This window comes from Varroa jacobsoni, unplaced genomic scaffold (genome assembly GCF_002532875.2).
Source record: "Varroa jacobsoni isolate VJ856 unplaced genomic scaffold, vjacob_1.0 scaffold_485, whole genome shotgun sequence".
In the NCBI taxonomy this organism is placed as follows: domain Eukaryota; kingdom Metazoa; phylum Arthropoda; class Arachnida; order Mesostigmata; family Varroidae; genus Varroa; species Varroa jacobsoni.
Window position 1 is genome coordinate 15,177 of NW_019213387.1, and position 22,349 is coordinate 37,525.

Below are 22,349 nucleotides of genomic sequence, written 5' to 3' on the forward strand. Positions count from 1 at the left end.
TACTGAAAACCACAGCAGAATCGTAGGACAGCAGTCGTTCTACTTTTCCTGTGAGAAGTGACACTGTACTCGTCGCAGCACAACATAAAGAGAGCGGCGTTAGTTATTTGCGTAGGCAATTTCTAAATGAAGGGGATAAAGTCTGAATTTTAATTACAGCGCACCCCCGTTCAAAGGTTATTCTTCCATTTACAGTTTGTGTTGAACTGAAATCAACTATCCTTTCGTATTAGCGAAGGAAAATGAAGATATCTGTTCACAGAACTAGCCTAGTATTGAGGCGAAGCACAGCCAGCGTATCTCTGGTTAAATAGTACCGATACATTTCGGAATCATACCGTTTTCTATATTATGGTATATGAAAATACCCAATCTTTGCGACGATCCTATAGAACGGCCTTATATTGTTCAAGTTCTTCTGACGCTATATGAAATTCATGTTTCGCAGGTGTCGTTTCGAATCGACAGGTTACTTCGGTGACCAGGACATCTGATGATAGCTTAAATGGCTGCCTTCCGTAGTATACAGAGTTGTGGACCTCGTTGTGTCTGTTTGATTGAGTGAGGTACAAGTGCAAGCTTAATTAGTGTCAAAAGTCTGCACGTGCCACAAACATGAGAATTTCGAAAACCCCCCTCTTGCAGCTTCAAACTTCTCGTTACTTAACGCCAGTACTCCACATGTAGGAATTTTCATTGGCTAGAGTACAATAGTTATAACATTGCTGCTCTTTCTGACGATTTAGTCACGCAATGGATTCTTGACTTGGCGTAAAATTCACTAACGTAAATCGTTGATACTCCCCGAAATCTGGACGTGCGTTCAGCTTTCATCAGTAATATACTTTTGCTCATAGTCTGAAATAAAGCTGTAGCAACTGTCTGATTGAAATCAAAATGGCGTTTGATTCATTAACACAAATTGTATAGCACATAAATGATACGGACATTAGGTTCCCTTCTGAACAGATTCAGTATGTTGGCCTATAATAAAGGTAGCAACGTACTTCATTTTACAGCACTTTCACGCAGACTCTACCAAAGGCTAGTTTATGTTAATACGTTACATACTACTTTTTTTCCCTTGTGGATTACAAAAATTTGCTCAATGTTTATTACATATTTTTCTCGTTTCGTAGTCCATCCATGCTCAGTCTGAGCAGACTGCAAAAAAAACGTACAGTGTTACGCGATTCTAATCTTCAGGCATGCGTCTGTAGCATTTACGTTCACGGGGGCGGAACCCCGGACGAGGACGAGCTCCGTAAAAGCAAAAACACACACGAAGGTGTAAGTATAACGGCGTACTGCTTTTCGTCAGAGCTGCATATCTTGAAATATGAATATAAATAAAAGACTTTGTAATAAACCTATGTCAGGGTGTATACACCAGAACTTCGACTCAGGCAAGCTTTGGCGGGTTGCTTGCCGTAGCGAGCGCATATTCGTTAGCTATTCTTGGCACAAAAAGTAGGCCAGTTCTTTTTAGAACTAAACAATTATATTTATCCTGGTAAAAAATCAATGCGTCATTTTCCGAAATCGATTATCTGCATTATAACCAGTCTTCATGCAACTACTAAGGATCGAAGAACATTTTCACGAGACAAACGTACCAAAATGGCTCAGGAGGTAATTTTTTAATGGCTGCATAATTACGAAGAAATTAATGGTCGTTTCGGGAAGCAAAATGTAAATTCTCCATTGGGCTTGTTGCGCCTACTCGCACCTTTTAGACGTTTTAAGCAGTACTTCAAAAAATTTACGCCTGGCTAAACGAAAATGACTAATGAGCTGTAACCGATTTTTATTTTAAATTAAATTAAATTAATGGTCATATTAGGTAAACATAGCTAGTAAAAGTAACACTTGTAGCAGACGAAAAATATGTCGTTGACTTATCTTAGAAAGAGCTCATAAACAATACAAGTATATTGGATTGCGTATTGTGGCAAAGGATAGACAAGTTGGGTAGGTGATTTACTAGGGGCATTTAAAAAACCCTATTTTCATTGAGATTATTTCTGCTTCGAAGGTAATTTCTTATGCCACTACACGTATTACAATAACTAGACACGCTTACTTATGGTAAAAACTTTTAATTTTTTTTGATTTTTCTATCAGAACACGATATCGACGAAGTCCAATCAATCAAGACTAAAAAAACTGATAGAGAAATCACCTATAATCAATAATGTGACGGTGGCTAATCGCTATGAGAGGCAATAGCATAGCTACGAAATCTGTAAGACAACAGCGTGGTTTGCGACGGTGGATCCTATAAATCAATGTAGAAATTGATGTTTCATCGCAGTATTCGCCACTTTCGCGTCTCAATGCTAAGGAATCTACCTTTTCGCCCAGCAAGAACAGGAAAACTTAAAGGGTCGGAAGGCGAAAATTTTAAAATAACGTTTTTATCACTGATATCAGACGTTGCTCAAGGGCATCGCCAAAGTTGGCACGTCAAATCCGCTCGACATCGGGTAGTGTCAGCCTGACTATTGAACTAATATCCGGGCGAAATACGCTGAGAGTCGGTTGGATGCCCATGCGCTAATCTAAAACCCCTGTTAATTTGGATGCGTAATTACCCCGTAATTTGGATTTGAGAGTAATGATGAAGTGACATGGCCATTGAATCATTAAAATATAATACCTAATATTACAGCACGTAACATACAAATTGATCAAATGAATAATAGCTGATAAACGTTAAGCGTCGCTGAAGACGTCTACATACATTTTGGCTTAGACATTGATTAGAAGAAAACGAAAAAAAATTGTGTCTCTTTGTTGAAAACATGCCCACCTCGTTCATTTTATTACAGGTTCCTATAATAGCCTATAAGTGCAATGGTATTCATACATATACTCATATAGTCTTCATTATTATCATAATCATTTTTCTTCACCTCCTTGAGTTCATATTTAAATCTTATCTAACTTGTCGTTCACCTATAGACTTGCCTTTTTCGATGACTTTTCGTTCTTGCGTAAATACAGACGTTTTTGTTGTCGTTGTTAATATTACTGGTATTAGTCACTGTTACTGTGTCTGTTTTCGCAGCTTCATTTTCAAACAAACGTCAGTCTCCATTCTCATCTAATTTTCCTTATAATAACATACTTTTGGCGGTGTATTTTTCTCATTATCGGTATAATTAGCAACATCCGGAACGGCGCCTTAAGACCGTTTGGCGTTCGGCAGATAGAAGCGATTCGATTCCGTTCCGTTCGATACGTAAAGAACATGTGCGCCGATTGGCAACGCTTGCCAGCATCACTGTTCAGCACATTATCCATCAAGCACAAACAGATACATTTTATGTATTTGCCCAGTCACATTTTCCCCTTTATCTTTTATCGTAGTTAGGTCCTGTTTTTCTTCTTTTTTCCTATGTTTCCCTTTGGCCTTTTGCTCCTTTAGTAGTGCATGTATATACTGCACTGTTGTTGTTGTTGTTGTTGTTATTGTTGTTTTCGTTGTTGCTGCTGCTGCTGTTGTTGTTGTTGTTGTTGCGTTTGGTTTTGTTTACTCTACATATTCATATTTACTAATTTTTTTGTTTCCTTTCATTTGCTTTTTATATCAATAATCAGTAATGTTTACTATCTGTTTATGGAATATTTGTTTGTTTGTTTGTTTGTTTTTTATTGTCGATATTAATCGTCGTCATCGCTTCAACTGTTTACTGTTTCATTCTAAAAAAGTAGCAGTTGAATAGCATAGATATCGTTGCAATCTGTCGTATCGTATCATACACTCACTCTGCATTGTATTGGCTGTTGGCTTATATCGGTTGCTTGTCTGTTTCTTAATCTTTTCATCGTATCACATTGTATTCAAATGTATGTACGTGTCTCTGTATGTGGCAGTCTCTGTGTGTAAGGGGTCTCTGTCGGCCAAGTTGCAGCTCCCTCTCCCGTGTTACTTCGTGTGCTTGTTGTTTTCTAGCTGAGTATAAACAGGCTGGCAGCATTGTGGTCACACGACCACTGCTATTTGCTCCAGTCGCGTAAGGCACTTCGACTTTTTGTTCTACAAACAACCGTGCCGGGCGACTTTTTGAAGGGGAAAGAAATGACAACATCTACCAATTGACAATTTTAGCAGGGGCAACTATGACGGAAATCGGAAATTTCGAAGAGCACCGGCAACGAAGTGACCCTTCGCTGGAACGCTGAATTGTGCCCTACGTAGCAATATTAACTACGTTCAATGAGCATGAGACAAAAGTTCTACAGGTGCATTTCATTTACTTCAAATACATTTTACCTACTTCGTGAGTAAATGCTACAAATGTACGTCGAGATTTGAGAGGAATCAGTCTTTAGGGTTTCAAAATCAAGCCTTAGCCAAGCATGCCTAAAACAAATGTCATAATTCTCAGAACGATTTTTAGTGGTTCTAAAATGTCTGAAAAACAGCTAAAAAGCTCCACTATGTTAAGAGCGTTAAGAAAAAGGAAACCTTAATGTTTATCCTAGAGCTTTAGTCGACAACTGAACATTAGAAGTAAACTATGTTTGGTCAACTATGGGAGTCAACGATAAATTGGTATCGAGTAAACATGAAGTCGTTCCCGGCCGGTTTTAAGCGATTTACTTGTGAATTTTTAAACAATGACATATTAATGGACATCAACACTCATCATTATCATTATTATAGCGTTAATATCATTGTTGTAAATTTTACGTTGCACTAGCTCTTTTTACTTTTCGCTCATGTGCTTCTCTCTCTCTCTATATATATATATATATATATATATAGATATATATATATACTATCAATCAATTTCTGACACAGTCCATCCTTCACTTTCGATCAGACCACACAGACAGTCGAAGTTACATCACGCGTCCTTCTCTTGAAAACCCTTTTCTTCTATTCCTCGCTCGGTCACTTGTTTCAACTGTCTCTTATTCGTTCCATCATCACTTTCACTCTCTCTCTTCACAGTCCTATCACCTCCATCTGTACCACCCTCATACGCTTAGAATTTGAGCGATACTCCGGAGGTCTGGCGAACGCTAACGCCGGATCCCTCTAGTAACCTTCCGGAGCCCTAACAAAGTGTACACACATCGCACGGCACATTTTTTGTTGGCTTCTTTATTTTCTCCAATAGTGTGTTTGTCCATCTCTTTTAGCTCATGTGAATGTAGAGCTTTTTCTCTTCGTCACTTAAACACATACATACACACGCTCCATTCGCGAACATCGAACCTCGTCGGTGACGCTATTTACAACAGGCATCGCGGGTCTCAGCTTAAAACACCCGGGCACTTCGGGCAGGTATCACCGCCCGGAGTCGATAGGACAGAATCCGATCAAATTTGACGTACATCGTTTGTTGTTGAATTGAAATTGCTGTCTTGTCGATTCACGGGTGCCACTTATCCGCATCGATACCACATAATGCTGCCTGACTTTGCATTGCAATTAGATTTGTGTTTTTTTTTTTTTTTAATGTTTATCTCTCTGTTTATTTTAGTTACTCTCTTCTTTTGTACATCAATCCAATCAGCCTCGATAGACACTCAACATCGTTGTTTCTGGCCATTGTACGCTTTACGGCTACGGCAGGCTAAACGACGCAAAGTATTCAGACATGGTAAGCACATCAAAATAAACTCTGGTGATAGGATGGGCCTGTTGTGACTTCCATCGCCGTTGTTGATGTGGCCGGTTTCGTTTCCGGCGGGTGGATGTGCTACGTATCGAAACCTTCAGCGGCCTTCCACATACCCAGCGAGCCACGCTTCAGAGTTGCGACCCGAAATTCGGAAGCGCGCACCTTCAATTCGCCGATATCCTCGTCACTCTCTGAAGCTCTACGGTGACATACGGGGAATACCAAAGGTGATAATAAGTTAGTTTCGCAGGACTGGTGCAGAGCCATAAAGCTCAAAAAGGTATTTCAGCAGTGCCAGCATGAGCTACCGCCTCTCCATACACCTAAGCCGCTGAGCGCGTCCAATTGTTCACGCACTACTAATTAAACAATGAACCAACACAGGTTAACGCAAGCAAAACAAACGTATCTTTTCTAAACTTTCAAAGCTATTCTACACAAGTGCAAAGTGCATGTAACTGCCATAGCGTCTATTAGCGATGTTGGCAACTCACTGATTATAGGTGAGTTGCGAGCTGGTCGGCACGTACCCATCGCGTGCTTGGTGAGGTTGAGTCGACTTGAGCGTGGAGCACATAGCCCCCTGCATGGACTGATGTTGCATCTGCTGGAGCGCTTGACTGGACAGGGTGCCGTGCTGTGTTTGCTGCTGCTGCTGCTGCTGCTGCTGTTGTTGCTGCTGTTGCTGCTGATGTTGTTGCTGTTGCCCCTGGGCCTGTTGCTGTTGTTGCTGCGCCTGCAATTGTGGCCCGTTGCTGTGACTCCTCCAATGCTGTGGAGAGCCGCCGGGTTCCCCGAGGTGAGGGTGTTGGTGGCTGTGCGAATGCTGATAAGGATGCTGGTGAACTGATACGTGCTGCTGTTGCTTCAAAGTGTGCCCCCCTAACGTCGACTGGCTGGCCATCTTGACACGGCCCAGAGTGGCGCTGCCCGGCTGCACCATCGAACACTTCGACAAGGTTCCAGTAGGTGCGATGACAGCTTGTCCTGAGCATGAAGTTTCGATTTCGACAGTTAGACAGGTCTGCTGCAAACAGACGAAATGCAGACACCACACACACGCACACACAAGATTCTAGCTAGAGTAGCTATTACTACCAGCGAGCCTGCACGGGACGGTCGCATTGCCTAGCCAATCGGTCCTGCAAACATCATATCGACACCATACGTACCCACCGTACGGAGTACATATAAAATAATAGATTACCGACAACCAGCCCGTATAATGACAAGCGGGCGTGCAGCGCTAATCAACTATATGTACTGGTATCCTCTTCGCTGACATGTGCGGTGGCCCAGCAGAAGCAATGGCGATAGATAGAAGCACCGTCCGTCAACGTGCAGGAAAGCTTAGTCTAGCCAGAAAGAAGGTTAGAGAGCCGTTTGGAATATAGCATTCGCTAGTCTTTTGAACTACATTGAGTACGTATAAACATACCCGACTGCAAGCAGGTCTGCATGATGGCCTGCTGCTGGGCCGAATCAGCCTTGGCCATACAGCGTTTGTTGAGGTAGGGCATCTCATAGGTGCGATGCGTCTGGGGAATGTCATAGCCAGTTGCGGCGAACATGCCCCCACCGGATCCTGTACCAGCCAGGACATCATTAGAAGCGCTACGTTCTCCCATGCCGCCCATACCAGGCGCCGGGTAGTAAATAGGCTCAGCGGTTTGTCGATTAACCGTCTGATAGATTCCGTCACATTTTGACTGCTCGTACATACTGCTGTCCCCTAATAAGTGCCAATAGAGATTAAATAACAACCAAACAAATATGAACCACCCATAGCTTTTCCTTTCCAGTATCGTTCTGAAACTATTGGAGACAGTCGATAGGCTTTCAGTATGACGTTACGTACCCTCTCCACTGGCAGACTCATGGAAGGCCTTTTTTTTAGCAATAAAGCACACTGCTGCACAAAGAGCTGCGATAACGACGATGCAACTGAGAATGGGCAGGGTGATGGTTAGGTGAGTGTATACACCAGGCGACACCACGCCACGGACTTCCGATCGCCGAGGGGGCAATTCTAAAAGTAACAAACAAAGCCGACATGAGCATAATTCATTTACATCTATAAGAACAAGAATATTGTCTTCTTCCTAGGTTTTGGGTTATCATTTCGGCATAGCAAGCCCAGTCGTTTGGTAATGCCAGCTGCTTTCTGGCAGAGTTTATTTGATGCTCGTAATTGATACGCCAAATGAATATTTCGTGTGATATTTAGTAATTCTAGCGGGCCTTATTTCAGTGCTTATAAATATCATAGTTTGTTATCGCTTCGTTTAAAATGACTTTAGGTGCTCGACAAGCTTCATGGCTTTTCATTTATGTCACTTTTAAGTATTTACACGTATGGGAATACGACGCATGCGACTGAAAAATCGCCCGATGGTTCTCCATAGAGCGCTCGCCAGCGGACAAGCGTTTCTCTAAGGCTAAACGAATCGGGCCCTTTTACTATCTACGTTCTTATTCTGTCCTAACAGTGTTACCATACTAATATCCCGTTACTTTATGGGCATACATTGATAGCTCTAACGGAACCAGTACAAAACAAAAGAGACTGTTTTGTTTAGCTTACTAGTAGATCCTTTCGCTCAACGATAAGGCTCTATATCAACGAATCCTGAATAGCAGCTTTTTTAAAGGCCACGCTCCTGTGCGGCGGAGAGTGTCGCCTTACCACATGGGTCGGCTTTGATTAGTACATTAACAGCGCTTGCACCAGCGATTGCCCAAACATAGCCGTTTCACGAAACTACAATTAAGTGTATGATGCTAACTAACTACACTAAGTGCTTTGTAGAAGATCAGATAAAACGCTTGTGTTGTTCTGAAAAGCGTAAGGTTTTCCCCTGTTTTTTCAGAAGATGAAAGGGATCAAATTAAAAAAATGCGTAAATATATATGGTACTTCGGAGACGTGTACACTTGATAGTTATAAAACTAGAAGGAAAATAGGACAAAGAATATGAAGGAAAATCAGTCATTCATTACTTCAGTGTTCTAAGAGCAAACAGCAATGAAATGAGTATCAACCGGCTTAAGGCGGCAAGGACCAAATACATTGCGTCTCTGCTAATCGTGGTAGTTCCAGACGAACGTAGCTATAGATCGCCCGAAAAAAACGGCACTCAGCATGTAAAGTGAAAAGAGAAATTATGCTGACCCATGTTAGGTGCCGGAACTTGAATCTTACTCGTATTTTGTATAATGTGTCCACATGTGTTAAATGTATCGTGTATGAGGCGAGAACCTCCTAGATTCTTTTGATATCTACTTAGGGAAATCTGTATAAACATCTTCCGTCACAGTCGTACGTTTTCTATTGATAAGTATCTTTAAGAACCGGAATAATGGTTTAGTCGAACGGTCTTCACGGCACTGGCGTATGGCTAGTTGAGAATGGATTGTAGTGATCGCTGTTAATAATCCACGAAAATAGAAGTACGACCGTCGCCACATCTGTGCCTCTCTTAACATTATCGTCTACAGGGTTGCGTGACACTTTTTAACACCTCGTATATATATATAATCTGTCCTATAAAAATCACTATTGCTATCGTGAAGGGTAGCTTAAAAAGAAGCGTAGAAAAATGAATTGAAGGACTCGAATCGTGGGCGAATACTGCGGCAACGAATCGAGTGTTTACATCTAAATAAAGTCAAGCGTACCTCCGTTAAGTGTGAGCGTCGCAAAACTGAGCTCCACTTGAGTTTCACCCGCATCATTATGGGCCGACATGAGTAAATTATACCACGACCCAGGCTGCAGTTCACCGATGGTTACTTGACTGCTTAGATGCTGGCCAGCTTGTGGCATAAGTACGTTATTCGAATACAGTATCCAGTCCCGTTTGCCCTCCTCTTTGTACTGGACAACGAAGTACGAAATTGGACAGCCATTATGACCCCATGCGTCGAGGTGGAGCTGAACAGATGTTGAATTTGTAGCAAGGAGCAGCTGCTCCTCTGGCAAAGTGGCACCTAAGAATGTGAAAACAAATATGTGTGATAAATGCAATACACTGAGTTGTAAACTTTGAAACGTTACGTTACGCAGGAAGAAAAGCAATGAATGAATGAATGTCGCCAGTAGAAGCAGACGCTTTAGCTCGGTCGGATAGGGGTAATTTTGCCTAATTAGTACGGCAGGATCCTGCTAATACAGTCCATATATAAAGTTCAACCTAGAATATGTATCAACTATGCTGTCAATCTAAATGATAGTGCACGTTCTGCTGATTCCGAAATACACGGGACCGCGTTCGCAAGCGTTGGTGCCTTAATACCAGGTGTGTTTTTAGAGACATCGAGGAAGACTACATCCATCAAAAGGCCTCAATTGACGTTAAGCAAAAGCACACAGTTCATATATTGAGCACATAGCGGTCAGTTATGGGAAACTAATTCAAGCTAGATATAAAAGAGCATTTTTTTTTTATATCATTGTGCGATCTTTTCTCTAACGAAGCTAAGTATGTATGCTATCGCTTCATCGAGCTGACCTTACAGGTTGCACTATTGGCGGTAAAGCTGAATGACGTATAAGATTGAGAGTTCGTATACTGTGTGTTCTGTTTCTACATTTCATCACTAAGGAACGCATTTCAGTCTGGACATTGATTACGACACAATGCAATGATAATTAGCCATTCTGCGTATGTGAGTTGTCTACTCAGTAAGTCTGACCCTCCGTCCGTTGAGGTGGTTGAAGACGACTTCGGCATTCGAGGCCAATGCGGTACTTGTAAGGACCCGATCGACAACGGGTGTGTAGATGAGTATAAATAATAATAATAATAATCGTGATGCCACATTAGATTCCTACAGTTTTGTGAAGTATAAGTACCATATATCCATAGGGTATTCATATGTTGAATGTTCGGCATATGTTTCCACTAACGTTCAATACTATAGGAACGAACGACGAAAAGGCGGCCTGTACGCTATTGTGCTTGTGAGATACTCACGTCCTCCGTTGGTTCGCGTCGAAATAGTACTTCCCTCGGGGCCTTTGCCGGCCGAGTTGCTGGCTCTCATATATATATGATACTGGGTGCCACAACGCAGCTCCGTTAACGTGAAACTTCTTCGTTCGCCCGTGATCGCCACTTCGTGCCATTCCTCATTGTCAGCTCGGTAGTAGATATAATAGCCTGTTAAATAAGCAACAGCTTTGTAGTACGGGCGTTAAAAAAGATGTCTATAGAGTCGTTGAACAGACGAACAAAACGGCAATACCGGCACAGTAGGACATACGTCTAGCGAGAGGGCGCCATGATGAAGAATTTATTTCTATTGATTTCAAAAATAAGAGGCATCGCCTTCGATAGCAACCGAACATCCTATTACAGTCTGCCGTCTGCTCGTAGCATTGGAAAACATAGCCGATGCCTTTTAGTTTATGTAAGAAATCTTTCATTTTATGTACGAGCCTACAGAATAAATATAAAGCATAGGTGTCCTAGCTCGTCACACCTCGAATAGGCCCAGCTTCAGGTTGATTGGATCGTTCGGCGTCTTCCCAAGAGATGGTAATCGATTTTGATGTTGTCGAGGTCACTGTCACCTTTGGCGGATTTGGTGGATCTGCAAAGCAGAAGAGAAAAATAATTTACAAGATAGCCTTCATCCGAATTAAACTCAAATTATACAAAACATATATTTATTATATTGTCTATGGTGAGGGGCTGGCTACGAAGCACGCTTTTTGCCGACATTGGATCATTAGTGCAAAGAAGTCGACTTGAGTTACATTATTGTAAAATGTGTATAGCGTCCAACGTGTCTGCTACCTATTATTAAGAAATCGATTTGTTTCAAAGTATAGAAGAGTTAGTTCAGCTAGAGTAGGTTCAGAGAGCTGGTTAGGAGCAGACACGGAATAAAACGCTTAAGCTAGCTACTTGGCGGAGAAATATTTCTTTCTGAGGAACTCAGTAACATTGTACTGTATATATATTATGGGTGTATATTATATTATAACATGAGAGATTATATTATGAGTTTTATTCACCTATATCCCGTTTTGCTTGAAGGTCCTTGAAATGTACGTTTCCTACCTATCCCTTTAAGGTAACCGCTTAAGACTTTAGAATATTTCTTTGATTTATGGCTAGTTAAGTATTTTTACGAAATCTGTGCAGGTTAATTGCTACCTTAAATACTACGGTTCTTAAACGTGAGTACTATTTAATTGGTATCGCTCGTACCTAGCGCCGTTCTAACAAAACAACGAAAAACAATGGAAGATTATGATTTTTAAAAAAGGGGGCAGGATTCAAACCAATATGTTAATGAGGCCTCTTAAAATGCAGCTGAAACCTGTACAGAAGATTGCCCACCGATAATTTCTTAATGACGAAAACGGCCAGCGTCCATTTTGTCGATGGTCTGCTTTGCTATCAGTCTTCCCCATGTACCGTCGTGCTGTAAAGTATTTTCGCTGGAAGAATCTTTGCAAACAGCCATGGGAGGGCTTTCTTTGATGTGATCAAATCACCAAAGATTTAGATCATGTTGCTTTGATTCTTAACTTAGCACAAATTGTGTTTACATATGTCCAGTTGTTCTATATAGAGTAGAACCACAAAACACAGCGAATATTCCGCGTTTGTAGTTATTTTTATCCTCAAAAACATATATTTAATTTTGAGAGTTCATTTGAATTTGTTGACTGATTCATATTTCATCATCTAAAGTGGATAACATATGGACGTCGTGCAGGGCAGATATCTGCCTTTCAATTATTAGGAAATTGTTTGCAAAGATATTGTGTGTATTGTTATTTAACTGGCTTAATTCGAATTTAGCAGGTCGACATGTTTGCTTTCGTCACAAAAGCTCAGGACGAGCTTTGCACTACTATTGATGTTAATCGTGAAACATTAAACACAGCATAAATACAGGCTTGTAAAAAAAAACATCCCGTATATTAGTTCGTAACGAAACGACGTTAAACATGACGGCATCGTTTATGCGAATGTATTCGTATTTCGGTCAGGGCTATTTTAGCTTACCAAACTCCAGAGTTTTGACTTTAAAGTTGGCGCTCGATGGCCCAGCTCCTTTAGCGTTGAATGGCTGTACGTGAATAGTGTACTCGGTGTTCTTCCGCAGTCCGTCCAGTTCAAATGTAACTCGCGGCTTCAAGTATTCAGGTAATAAGCTGAACGTCTTGAAATTATACTGTGGGTTGGTGTTCTGATCGAGTGCGGCTATTCGATAACCGATGTAATACCCCTCTACTTTGCCTTCATCTTCTGTACCATGCGGCGTCTGCAAAAATTGTCATAGCAACTTCGTTATGACTCAAATCGAACCATATCACTATATTACGATATCCCTCGTATATCCACGTATGTACTAAGAAGAGTAATGATGAAAACGTAAACATTAAGCGCGGAATTAACTCATGGGGTATTGTTTACAACACGCTGTTCGCTTGTCTTTCACCGCCTTCTGTTCTCTACAGTATACGGCTACAAGAGACGAAATTAGCACAGCGACATACCCAGACAACAGGAATCATGATTTAAGGCTGGGCAAGATCACGTTGCTTTCCAGAGCCCCACCAGCCCCAATGCACAGCCCCTTAACCCGATGACCACTGCCTAGTCGCTCGGCATCTCTCTTAGCGTTTTCAGACCAAGAGTTATGGAAGCGTTTTGCGTTGTCGGCGAGCGGAGCCGTCGATGGAATCCCAGGCTATCTGCCGCCGAGACTTGTGGAAGGCTCGACAGAAGAAGCTTTGTTCTGCTGCCTACTTATAACAACCGTTACGGCAGGCCATCATGCCGGTCGAGCAAGCGACAGCCCAGGACCCAACGACCTCGTTTCTATTCTGGATTATGTTACGCCCCGCAACATTCACTCACTCTCCCAGAACTGTTTCACGCACTACGGTCAGTAGCGTAAACACGGAGCTATCGACTCGAAGGCAACGAAACAATTTGTAGAAACACGCATTCGCACATAATGCCCGATAGCGCTCGTCGCCATGAAGCGCCACTGGAATTGGCGAAAGATGTAAGGGTCTGCCAAAGATAATATTGTCCAGTCATTACGACTCGGGAAGGGATATTATATGTGCTCTGAGCAAAATCCCTATGCACTGTTGTCACCGCCAATGGGTTGTAAATAAGATTAAGAGAAAACGAATTAATTGTGCAATGTGTATGTGCATGTATATATGTTTAAGTTGCGTTCGGTACGGTTTTGTTCTGGCAAGCAAAAATTGAAGTAGTCATTGCGCGTCTGGATACTTGTGAACTTCGCCAATTCTAGCTGGTTCTACACGGGCTGCTTTATATCCATATGACCGCGGTCCCATCAAACGAACAAAGCACCGGCAGGCAATTTCTCTTCCCTTCTCCTAATACATGCCTGTTTGGTTTATAAGCTTTCTCTGATATCGTAGCTAAGGCTGAAGGGAACGAGAATCCGTGCAACTTCAGCTAGCGCCCGCTCTTGTAAATAATCGTCTGACCGCCTCGATACTGCCTTCCACCGCTGGTCGGGTTGAAGACAAATACGGGTCGATCGGTACATGCGGCTCGAGCAACAAGTAACGCAACAAATTTCTACGACCTGCTCGCTTTCGGCTCTCCTTGCAAAAAAAAGAATACGAAACGTGCACTACGAATGAACCCTTGCAAAGGCAACTTTAGTACACAAGATGAAGTGTGCGGGTGAAGTCTCGCACGTTTCCCACAAGTGAAGACTGTACGGTTTAGGTACTAAAGGAATGAGTAGTTCACCTTGTCCATAAAAGGAAGAACGAGCCTGAAGGAGAAATTGTGTGATCACCTTCAGCTTGGACTGCCCTGTTTAGCCAAGCACATGACGACAAGAGCCACTCGACCGATCCTTGTAGGCCACTACAAAAAACACCACAACCAAAGAGTCACCATTGACAAAAGCATCGCTTCTCCCCCCCCCCCCCCCGTATCTCTTGCGATTCACACCCCTTGTTCGTTTGTTGGCATCTAACAATTGCACGTGTTTTGCTTCTTTTGTCACGCTCATCTCAAGCGCTCCGTTCTTTTGGCTGGGAGTTGGTAGGTATGCCTCTGCGCGTGGCATATCTTTTCTTCTGTGTTACTTACCGCTGAGAAATCGTATATACATGTAAGGGGGTTTCTGTTATGACATGAAATACATCTACATTACGGTTTATTTACTAGGAATTCTAATGTAAGTGAGGTTCTATAGAATGGAGGAACCCATTGTACTTTTGTGGAAGACAAGATAACTATTACGCTTTTGCTGCACTAAAGGACACCGATTACCAGTTTTTAAAAACAAAAAATGTTAAGGACACTTTGTTTTTAAAACGTTCTATCACATAATGCTATTACTAACCGCATGCAGCACAATTTTTTTATAGCTATTAGGATACGAAACGGCCGCATTGCACGAGACTGAACAAATCATGTGATAAAGAGAACACTACGTGACTTGTAATTAATGTGATACCTAAGTACGATAGTTTGAAAGCTCTGTTCCTAGGTGATCATATACTCCTTATGAGTCCCATAGGTGGGTATTGAACAAATCATTGTCCGGCTAACCCTAGTAAGGTAAAAAATCCTTTAGTATTCCAGCTCTATCGTAATTTTTTCATTATATCACGGAACAAAGACACCGTAGCTTCGCTCCTTTAAGTCTAACATCTTATTCTTTCTATGTACACAATCTTTCGGAAGCATTATGTAGGGTTGTTTGGGACAGAATTTTCAGCGGCAGTTTTAATTAGGGGGCGAGCTGTATAAAGCAATAGTACTCCTTGCTACATTATAGATTTAAATTAGTGTACATACATCAAACGAGATGGAAATTGCATGTGTGTTGAGCGCTTGTAACTTTACGGTCTGCGGCGGCATTCGTGGAGCTGAAAACATAAGTTAGGTATTGAAATACCTTAGTAGAACTATTTGTATTATTTTTTCGCTTGGCTTTTCTGCTTTTGTCCTCTAGTTTTGTTGTCTATGATGGAACTTACTATAAGAGTCTCTAAGTAACTTCCAACAAAATAAAGAAGTAAATTTTCCATGGCTTTAAGAGCTCTCACAAGGCCTCTGCTGATCTTGAGCGAATCGTAACTACATAGGAAGATCGGCAATAGAGCATAAACTTGTGAAATACATCCTTGCTTCGATTCCTATCTGCCTATTAATGGGCTTAACCCTATTAGTTTTTTGGAAGAGCTCAACTTACGTTCCTCCGAAGTAACAATCTCGTACTCATTGCTAAATTCGCTGACGCCAAACATGTTCTGGCAGCGTACCTTAAACCAGTATTTTGTTGTAGGTTTAAGACCTCGGATTGTGGCTTGCCGTTCATCGCCGCCTACCGTGGCCGAATCATGCCACAATCCGTTATCGGAACGCCACTGTACTGTACATTGAGAAATGGCGGCGTTTCCGCTAAAGGGTAGTTTCCACAACAGTTGAATCTGTCGAGAACCTAATTCCTTTACTTCTAATGACGTCGGTGCATCCGGTGCATCTGAAAATGCCAGAATATAATCAAATATTATTAAGCTGATTGGATTTTGGGGCAAGCAAAGCCCAAAAAATATATTTCAAACGATTATGCGTTTTGACAATACAATTACCATAAGTGAGCCAGACAACATTTATCCAGTCAAAAAACAAGCCACATTTCTGGCTCTTCAGCTGTTTGCATGATCTTTATCATTTAGTTTTTTTGAAAATGGCACATCCCTGCACGATTTGTATTTGTGCTGAGTACGCGTAACAACAATACACTAAGAAATCTTCATTCAGTATGGCCGCTCCTGTTACGAAAGATCAACTTGCTTATGACTGAAACCAATGCATCTGTCATTGCATGCCCCACCGACCCCCGCTCACGACCGAGAGCCCAGCAACAGAGTAGCTCACTAAACTTCACAGGAAAAATCAGCGAAAGTAGAGATATATTAGTGAAATTGAGGCCGCGTGAGGCCCATTAGTTGACGATCCGGATTCGATACACGGACCAGTCATTTCCTTTAGTGTAGAGCCAGCTGGCGCCGCCGTCATCTAGACAACGAAAAAGCATACTAGCACCATTATTATTATTAAGCGAGAGAGAGAGAGAGAGAGAGAGAGAGAGAGAGAGAAATAGCGGATACGAACTTGATAATGACATATGTGTTTTGTTAAATAGCAGTGACAAACAATGTAAGAGGGTTCCGAAAATGACACCTGTGTTAGTGACGTACCTCAGTAAAACCTGCTTCCCATTATCACTTAGCTAGCCTAGTAACCAAAACCTTATTACTGCGTTTTCGTGTATTGCTCGAGATCAAGCACAATTTCATGCAGATAAGCACTATTGAAATTGATCTAAAACAAATATATGGATTGTTCTTAAGGCAGAGTACAGAAGGTACTCGTGTGAGTGAACAAACTATTGGATAAGTTAATAGTTCTATAAACAGCTGTTGTGGCGAAGGGGAACTTTTCACCGTTAGTTTCAGGTTTCGAAGTTTTGGTTTCTTGTTCAGCCTTTACTCCCTTTGTTTCTTTCTTCGGAGCCGTAACTTGACAACATTCCAAATAAGCGATCTCCCATGCTGAGCCAGCCTTCACCGCTCATGTGGCACCTTTCGGAGGTGCACTATTTGGAAAATTGTTGATTTTACCACCTTTCGACGGACCGACCTCTCGTTCAAAGTGTTTTGGAAATGACACAACGTGCGCTACGATGTTGCTTCCAGCTGCCGCCAATATAGTGGAAATAGCAGCAGAGAGTGGTCTGAGAACGCGATCGCGGAGCAGAGGTTGAGTTCGCTCCGGAGATTCCAATGCACGAATATAAGGCATAAGCGCCCGAAGTCGTGGTTTGGCTGATTTAGGTAATTGTAACTGTTTTCCGATACGCGATTGGAATTACGTGCCAGGCCGATTTCCCATTACGCTTGGTAGTGCCAGTATGAGCGGCAAAGTCCAGATTCTACCGCACTAGCCTGCCGATATGTGCCAGTACGGAACATGTACCGGTTCTGATAAGCCTTTACTTGCCAGAGGGTGCAGTGGGCTGCGTCGGGAATGTGTGACCCGGGTTTAGCTAGATCCAGGTGTGCCCCTATTCGCAGAAGCTCCAGTCCAAAGACAAAGTCACTACGTAGTTCCAGAAATTAGATGAACCCTTAGTAAGATCGAGACTTCTAGAGAGCAAGAGGCGGGAGGACATACGAGCCCAGATAACAACGGCCCATTGACGACGACAGATTTATGTTAGTACTGCTTGCTCTATAGCTGCCCTTTCTTCGGTTCAGTCGTGTAGTCCACTTGCAGGTGGCAATATCATTATAAGTAGACTATGTATTTCAAGGCGTAGTGTATAATATCTATTCGTTATGTTTTAGAGTCCACCCTTCCCGCTGAACATGAGACAGATAATCCGATATTATTATCTAGTAGGTACATGCGTCTTACAGTCATTCTAAAATATCGCAAAAATGCCGCAAAACATTACATTATTACACAGTTAAGCTAAAAAATAAACTTAATTAAGGTTAGAAGGTTTGCTAATATTTGACGAAAGCGCCATATCGTCACGAACACCGTTAATATAAGCAATATATTAAAAATAGCAAGTTACCCACTTACGTTCAGTTATCATGTATTGGTATACATCTTGGACTTAACTAGAGTGAGTGTTTTTGTTATCCACTGAATCAAGTTCATAACTATTAGTTCGAAACCTGTAGGGAATAAAGCCAGCTTTTCATCATGTCTTTCTATATACTATCTTAACAAACTTAATTATATGCAACATATGCAAGTTTACCCTTCGTGCATTGACGTTAGTCACCCATTAGCAGTGTATATGATAAGAGTTAAAAAACGGATTTATATAAGGGTCCCGCTGGAGTGACCGAGATTAAATTTGTCAAAATGTCAAGGAAGGACTCAGCGCGAGTTTCTCGATACGGTAAGACTAATAAGCGCACACCCCAAGATTATAGCGGGTTTTTTAGTCAAGGGCAGCAGTTAGCGACCGGGCCTATCGAATTTCTGCAGACCGTTCTAAAACTGTACTCTTAATAATACGGTTTATCTACAGTGACTATACCATTTATCCACAGATTATATCGTAGTCGTCTGCCAGAATAAAGATGCAGAAATGCCTTTTTTTTTTTTTTTTTTTGAAAAACTAGTACTAGATAAGTTGCATCGACTGGTTAGATAGGACACTACATGATACGTTTCCTCATGCATTTCATGCGGCACTATTATTGTTTTTTGAAAAGCTCCATGAAGTTAAGGAAACAACCTAGACAGCTGAGGGGTCTCATGGAAAACATATATTATTTATATACGCATGGCTCATTCTACTCGGTGTTGCCCAGTAATACAAAAATCAATATAATCACTTGAATATACTGAACTTAATCAATGGCGCCTTAACTATTGTTTTTAGTTAATCACCTTTAATTGTTCGAATTCTGTAATCTCAAAATCAGTCCAATTTACCTTGTACGATTAGGCGAACGCTAGTGCTATCTGTGCCGTAATCATTGCTAGCCTGGCACGTAAACACAGCGTTGTCTGAACGTTCAACAGATGAAACAGTTACTTGGGATAGAGAAAAGTTACCGAGACGATCTGTCATCGTCTGTGCATATCGAGCATGCCTTCCGAGATCGACGGGCTGGCCATCCTTAAACCAGTGGAACGTTATCGGCGAATCGCCTTTAACCTTACATTCAAGAACAGCCGATGAGCCGCGCTTCGCAGAGATGCGGCTTTGTTTCGAATCAAACTGAGGAGCGCCTGTAATAGGACAAATTATATAACAACATCACCGTATTAGAGTAGATATAGTAATATTTGTAATAGAACATAACAGATTACTCGCTAATAGTAAAATAAGAGATCCTATGTAGTATTCTAATCACAGGACATATGTAGTTAGGTGAAAAGACATGTCATCCAATCCCCCTCAGGCTTACATAGGTGAAGTGGTTATTTTAGATGTTGACGAAAGGCAAACGTTTAGTGTCTGACCAACGTCTGTAAATGGCCGTACATTTTTAAAGTATGACGCGTATGCAATATACGTTGCGCCCTCTATATTTCGAGTGCAGCCATAAATAAATCATGGCTACTTACTTTTCACGGAGAGCTTAATCACTCTGCTAACACCCGAGCCGACTCCGTTGTTCGCTTCACAGAGATAAAGCCCCGCATCGCGGGCTTCTACCGAGCGGATGGTTAGCGTTCCATTCATGAGAATGTGGATGTGGGAGTTACTGATAATTGTTCTGTACTGGGCCGTCGAAGTATCTGATTTAGGTTCTGAAATGTCAAAGTTGAATAGATAAACGTTAGTTGATAATTCTCGAAGCCTCCATGTTTGCCTATGTTCGATCTCCGTCTAGCGGAAAAGTAAGTAAGCCTAAAGCAGTCGTATGTTTATTAGTGCTTTTATATATAAGAGATGCATAAAGGTTTCAGTACGTACAAACCTATTGATCAACGTCATAAACAAGCTGAATCTGACACACAGTTTAGGCAGAATTGCAATTCAAGTAACTATCATGGGTTCTAATACATGGGCGTGTGATGCCGCCCAGCGCCGAGACTATTCGAGCTTCGACATAAGTAGAAACTGGCGTTATGTGCTAAGCTATCAACTCATAATGATCATTGAGATATAGTAACGAAAACATCATTTCAGCCACAGTGTAGCATACATTGTTGCCAACAACACTGGCAGCTTCAGTAATATCAGTCCTCTGATATGTTTTTATCACTACTGAATTAATTTTGGAAGGCTTGTGGAGAGCGAGGCGACGCGATTTTTCTAAATTGTTCTTTGGCGTATCGTCTTCTCTTTGCTACCTGAAAGGCTGTTGTTTCGAATGAATGTAATTGGATTTATTTTCTGGACAGATGTCTACTCGAATACGATGGTCTAGCCAGCCACAACATGATACACCGTCCACCCTCCATGAGCCGCACATCCTCGCTATCGCTGCTGGCTGCTGCGTCTCCAGCATGGCTATGTTCCTGGCTAGTGCTCGCTGTCGGTGTCCTCCCAGATCGGTTGCCTACCTTTACACCAACTACACAGTAAAGCTACTGCCACCATTTCCATGTAGGACTATGCCTCCGGAGGGCCAAGCTTCTAGGAACAAACACTAGGCCTCCAAATAATCTCTGTGTGTTCCCGACGCTTGGAATAATAATATACGGCTGGGTCGGCGAGGGCCAGTAACACTGAAGCCAACGCACTCCCAGCTCTAACGTCAGATCTGGATTATTTCAGAGTGAAAAATCTCTCCTAAGTTATAGAAAGTGCGCATTTTAAAGACACTCGTTCAGTTTTACCACGTTCGTACACCCGCATTTTCCGCCAGCTTTCCGTCACACGCACATACACGAATGTTACACGCGGACTGTTTACTATATAACGCTGGGTTAGATGGAGTCTGTTAGACAGTTACCGGCAGGCGGTGGCGGCAGGAACTCGTCAAAGACAGGAACTCTTGTTTGAGCAAGTCTTGTTTGGTGCCTATTGTGTGCACGTGTCTGAAGTGTCTAACATATAGGAATGGACGACACAGACGAAAGTTCTGCCTTCAGGCGTTTTTGGAGAACGGAGGAGAGAAGAATAGAAAAAAACATCGAGAGAAAGACAAGACTTCGAAAAGATTTGCCATTTCTTAAATGGGATCATTGCAAATAGATTATAGAGTAGTTCGTCCGGGTGCTACTTGCACTCGAGGTGCTGGATAGCATTGAGGGTACTAGAAGTTGGGCAGATAATTTGGGCAGCAATAATAAAGAACAGTTTCCCAACTGGTTGGTTTGAACTCGTCATATAACCTATATAGATATCTGCGTCGGTTAACAGCCAGTAGTAACATTGCAATGAACATAGTGATTCCTCTAAGTAGCTTACTTGGCTTGCTTACAAAATTAATTTTTATACAACTCTTCATTACTTCGCCTCTTAAGTGAAGTCATCCAGCTGACAATGTTACTAAATTACATAGAGATCATTCGCGATATAAAATATCATACTTAAGCCTCGTATCGTACCTTATCCATAGTGTTTTCCTATCAGTTTTATACTACAATTTACTTTTACACTTTAAGCTGAGACTGATATTTTCTGACCACGCATATCGAAGTATCCTTTTATTATTAGCTTATTGAGAACACAAGTGCGCGTTACGCATCAATTGCAAAATGTTCTAAAAGAGAATCGCCTGTCTCGTTCTTCTTCGCCTACCTGAAGCGCTTTTCCAGCGGATGTGCGGCTGAGGTACGCCTGTCGCCTGACAATCGATTGAGACGCTTCTTCCAGTGATAGCGATCGTGTCTCTGGGTTCAACGCGCCATTTGGGCACCACCTTGACGACTAACTGCGTACTGTGCTCCGCGTAAGCATAGTCATTCGTGGCTCGGCATGTGTAGTTGCCATTGTGTTTTGAAGTGAGTTTCTTAAGAGTGAGTGTTGACAGGAAGCCGTCATCGGATCCCAAGAAGGCCATCTCCGGCGTGTCGTGCTGCGGGATCAACTGTCCGTCCTTGTACCACGTGATGTCAACGGGGGGATCGCCAGAATGCACCAAACATGAAATGCCCGCCCGCATACCTTCCTGGAGGTTGGGCAGGAAATTGAACGGCGTAATCTGGGGACCGGCTGAATTTAAGAAGCAAACAGAGGTAGACTTAT

General features: G+C 42.1%; 1 protein-coding gene across 1 annotated transcript in view; it reads right to left on the reverse strand.

Annotated features, from left to right (window-relative positions):
- Positions 1-2,792: 2,792 nt before the first annotated feature.
- LOC111260858 (cell adhesion molecule Dscam1) overlaps positions 2,793-22,349 on the reverse strand; it is a 133,841-nt gene continuing 114,284 nt past the window's right edge. The window contains 13 exon segments of the mRNA XM_086968484.1: positions 2,793-5,838; positions 6,134-6,626; positions 7,078-7,371; positions 7,498-7,668; positions 9,318-9,629; positions 10,616-10,801; positions 11,124-11,234; positions 12,665-12,923; positions 15,467-15,537; positions 15,864-16,154; positions 19,136-19,435; positions 19,775-19,960; positions 21,903-22,316. Coding sequence (XP_086824610.1) covers positions 5,718-5,838; positions 6,134-6,626; positions 7,078-7,371; positions 7,498-7,668; positions 9,318-9,629; positions 10,616-10,801; positions 11,124-11,234; positions 12,665-12,923; positions 15,467-15,537; positions 15,864-16,154; positions 19,136-19,435; positions 19,775-19,960; positions 21,903-22,316 — 3,209 coding nt within the window. The 3' untranslated portion in view covers positions 2,793-5,717.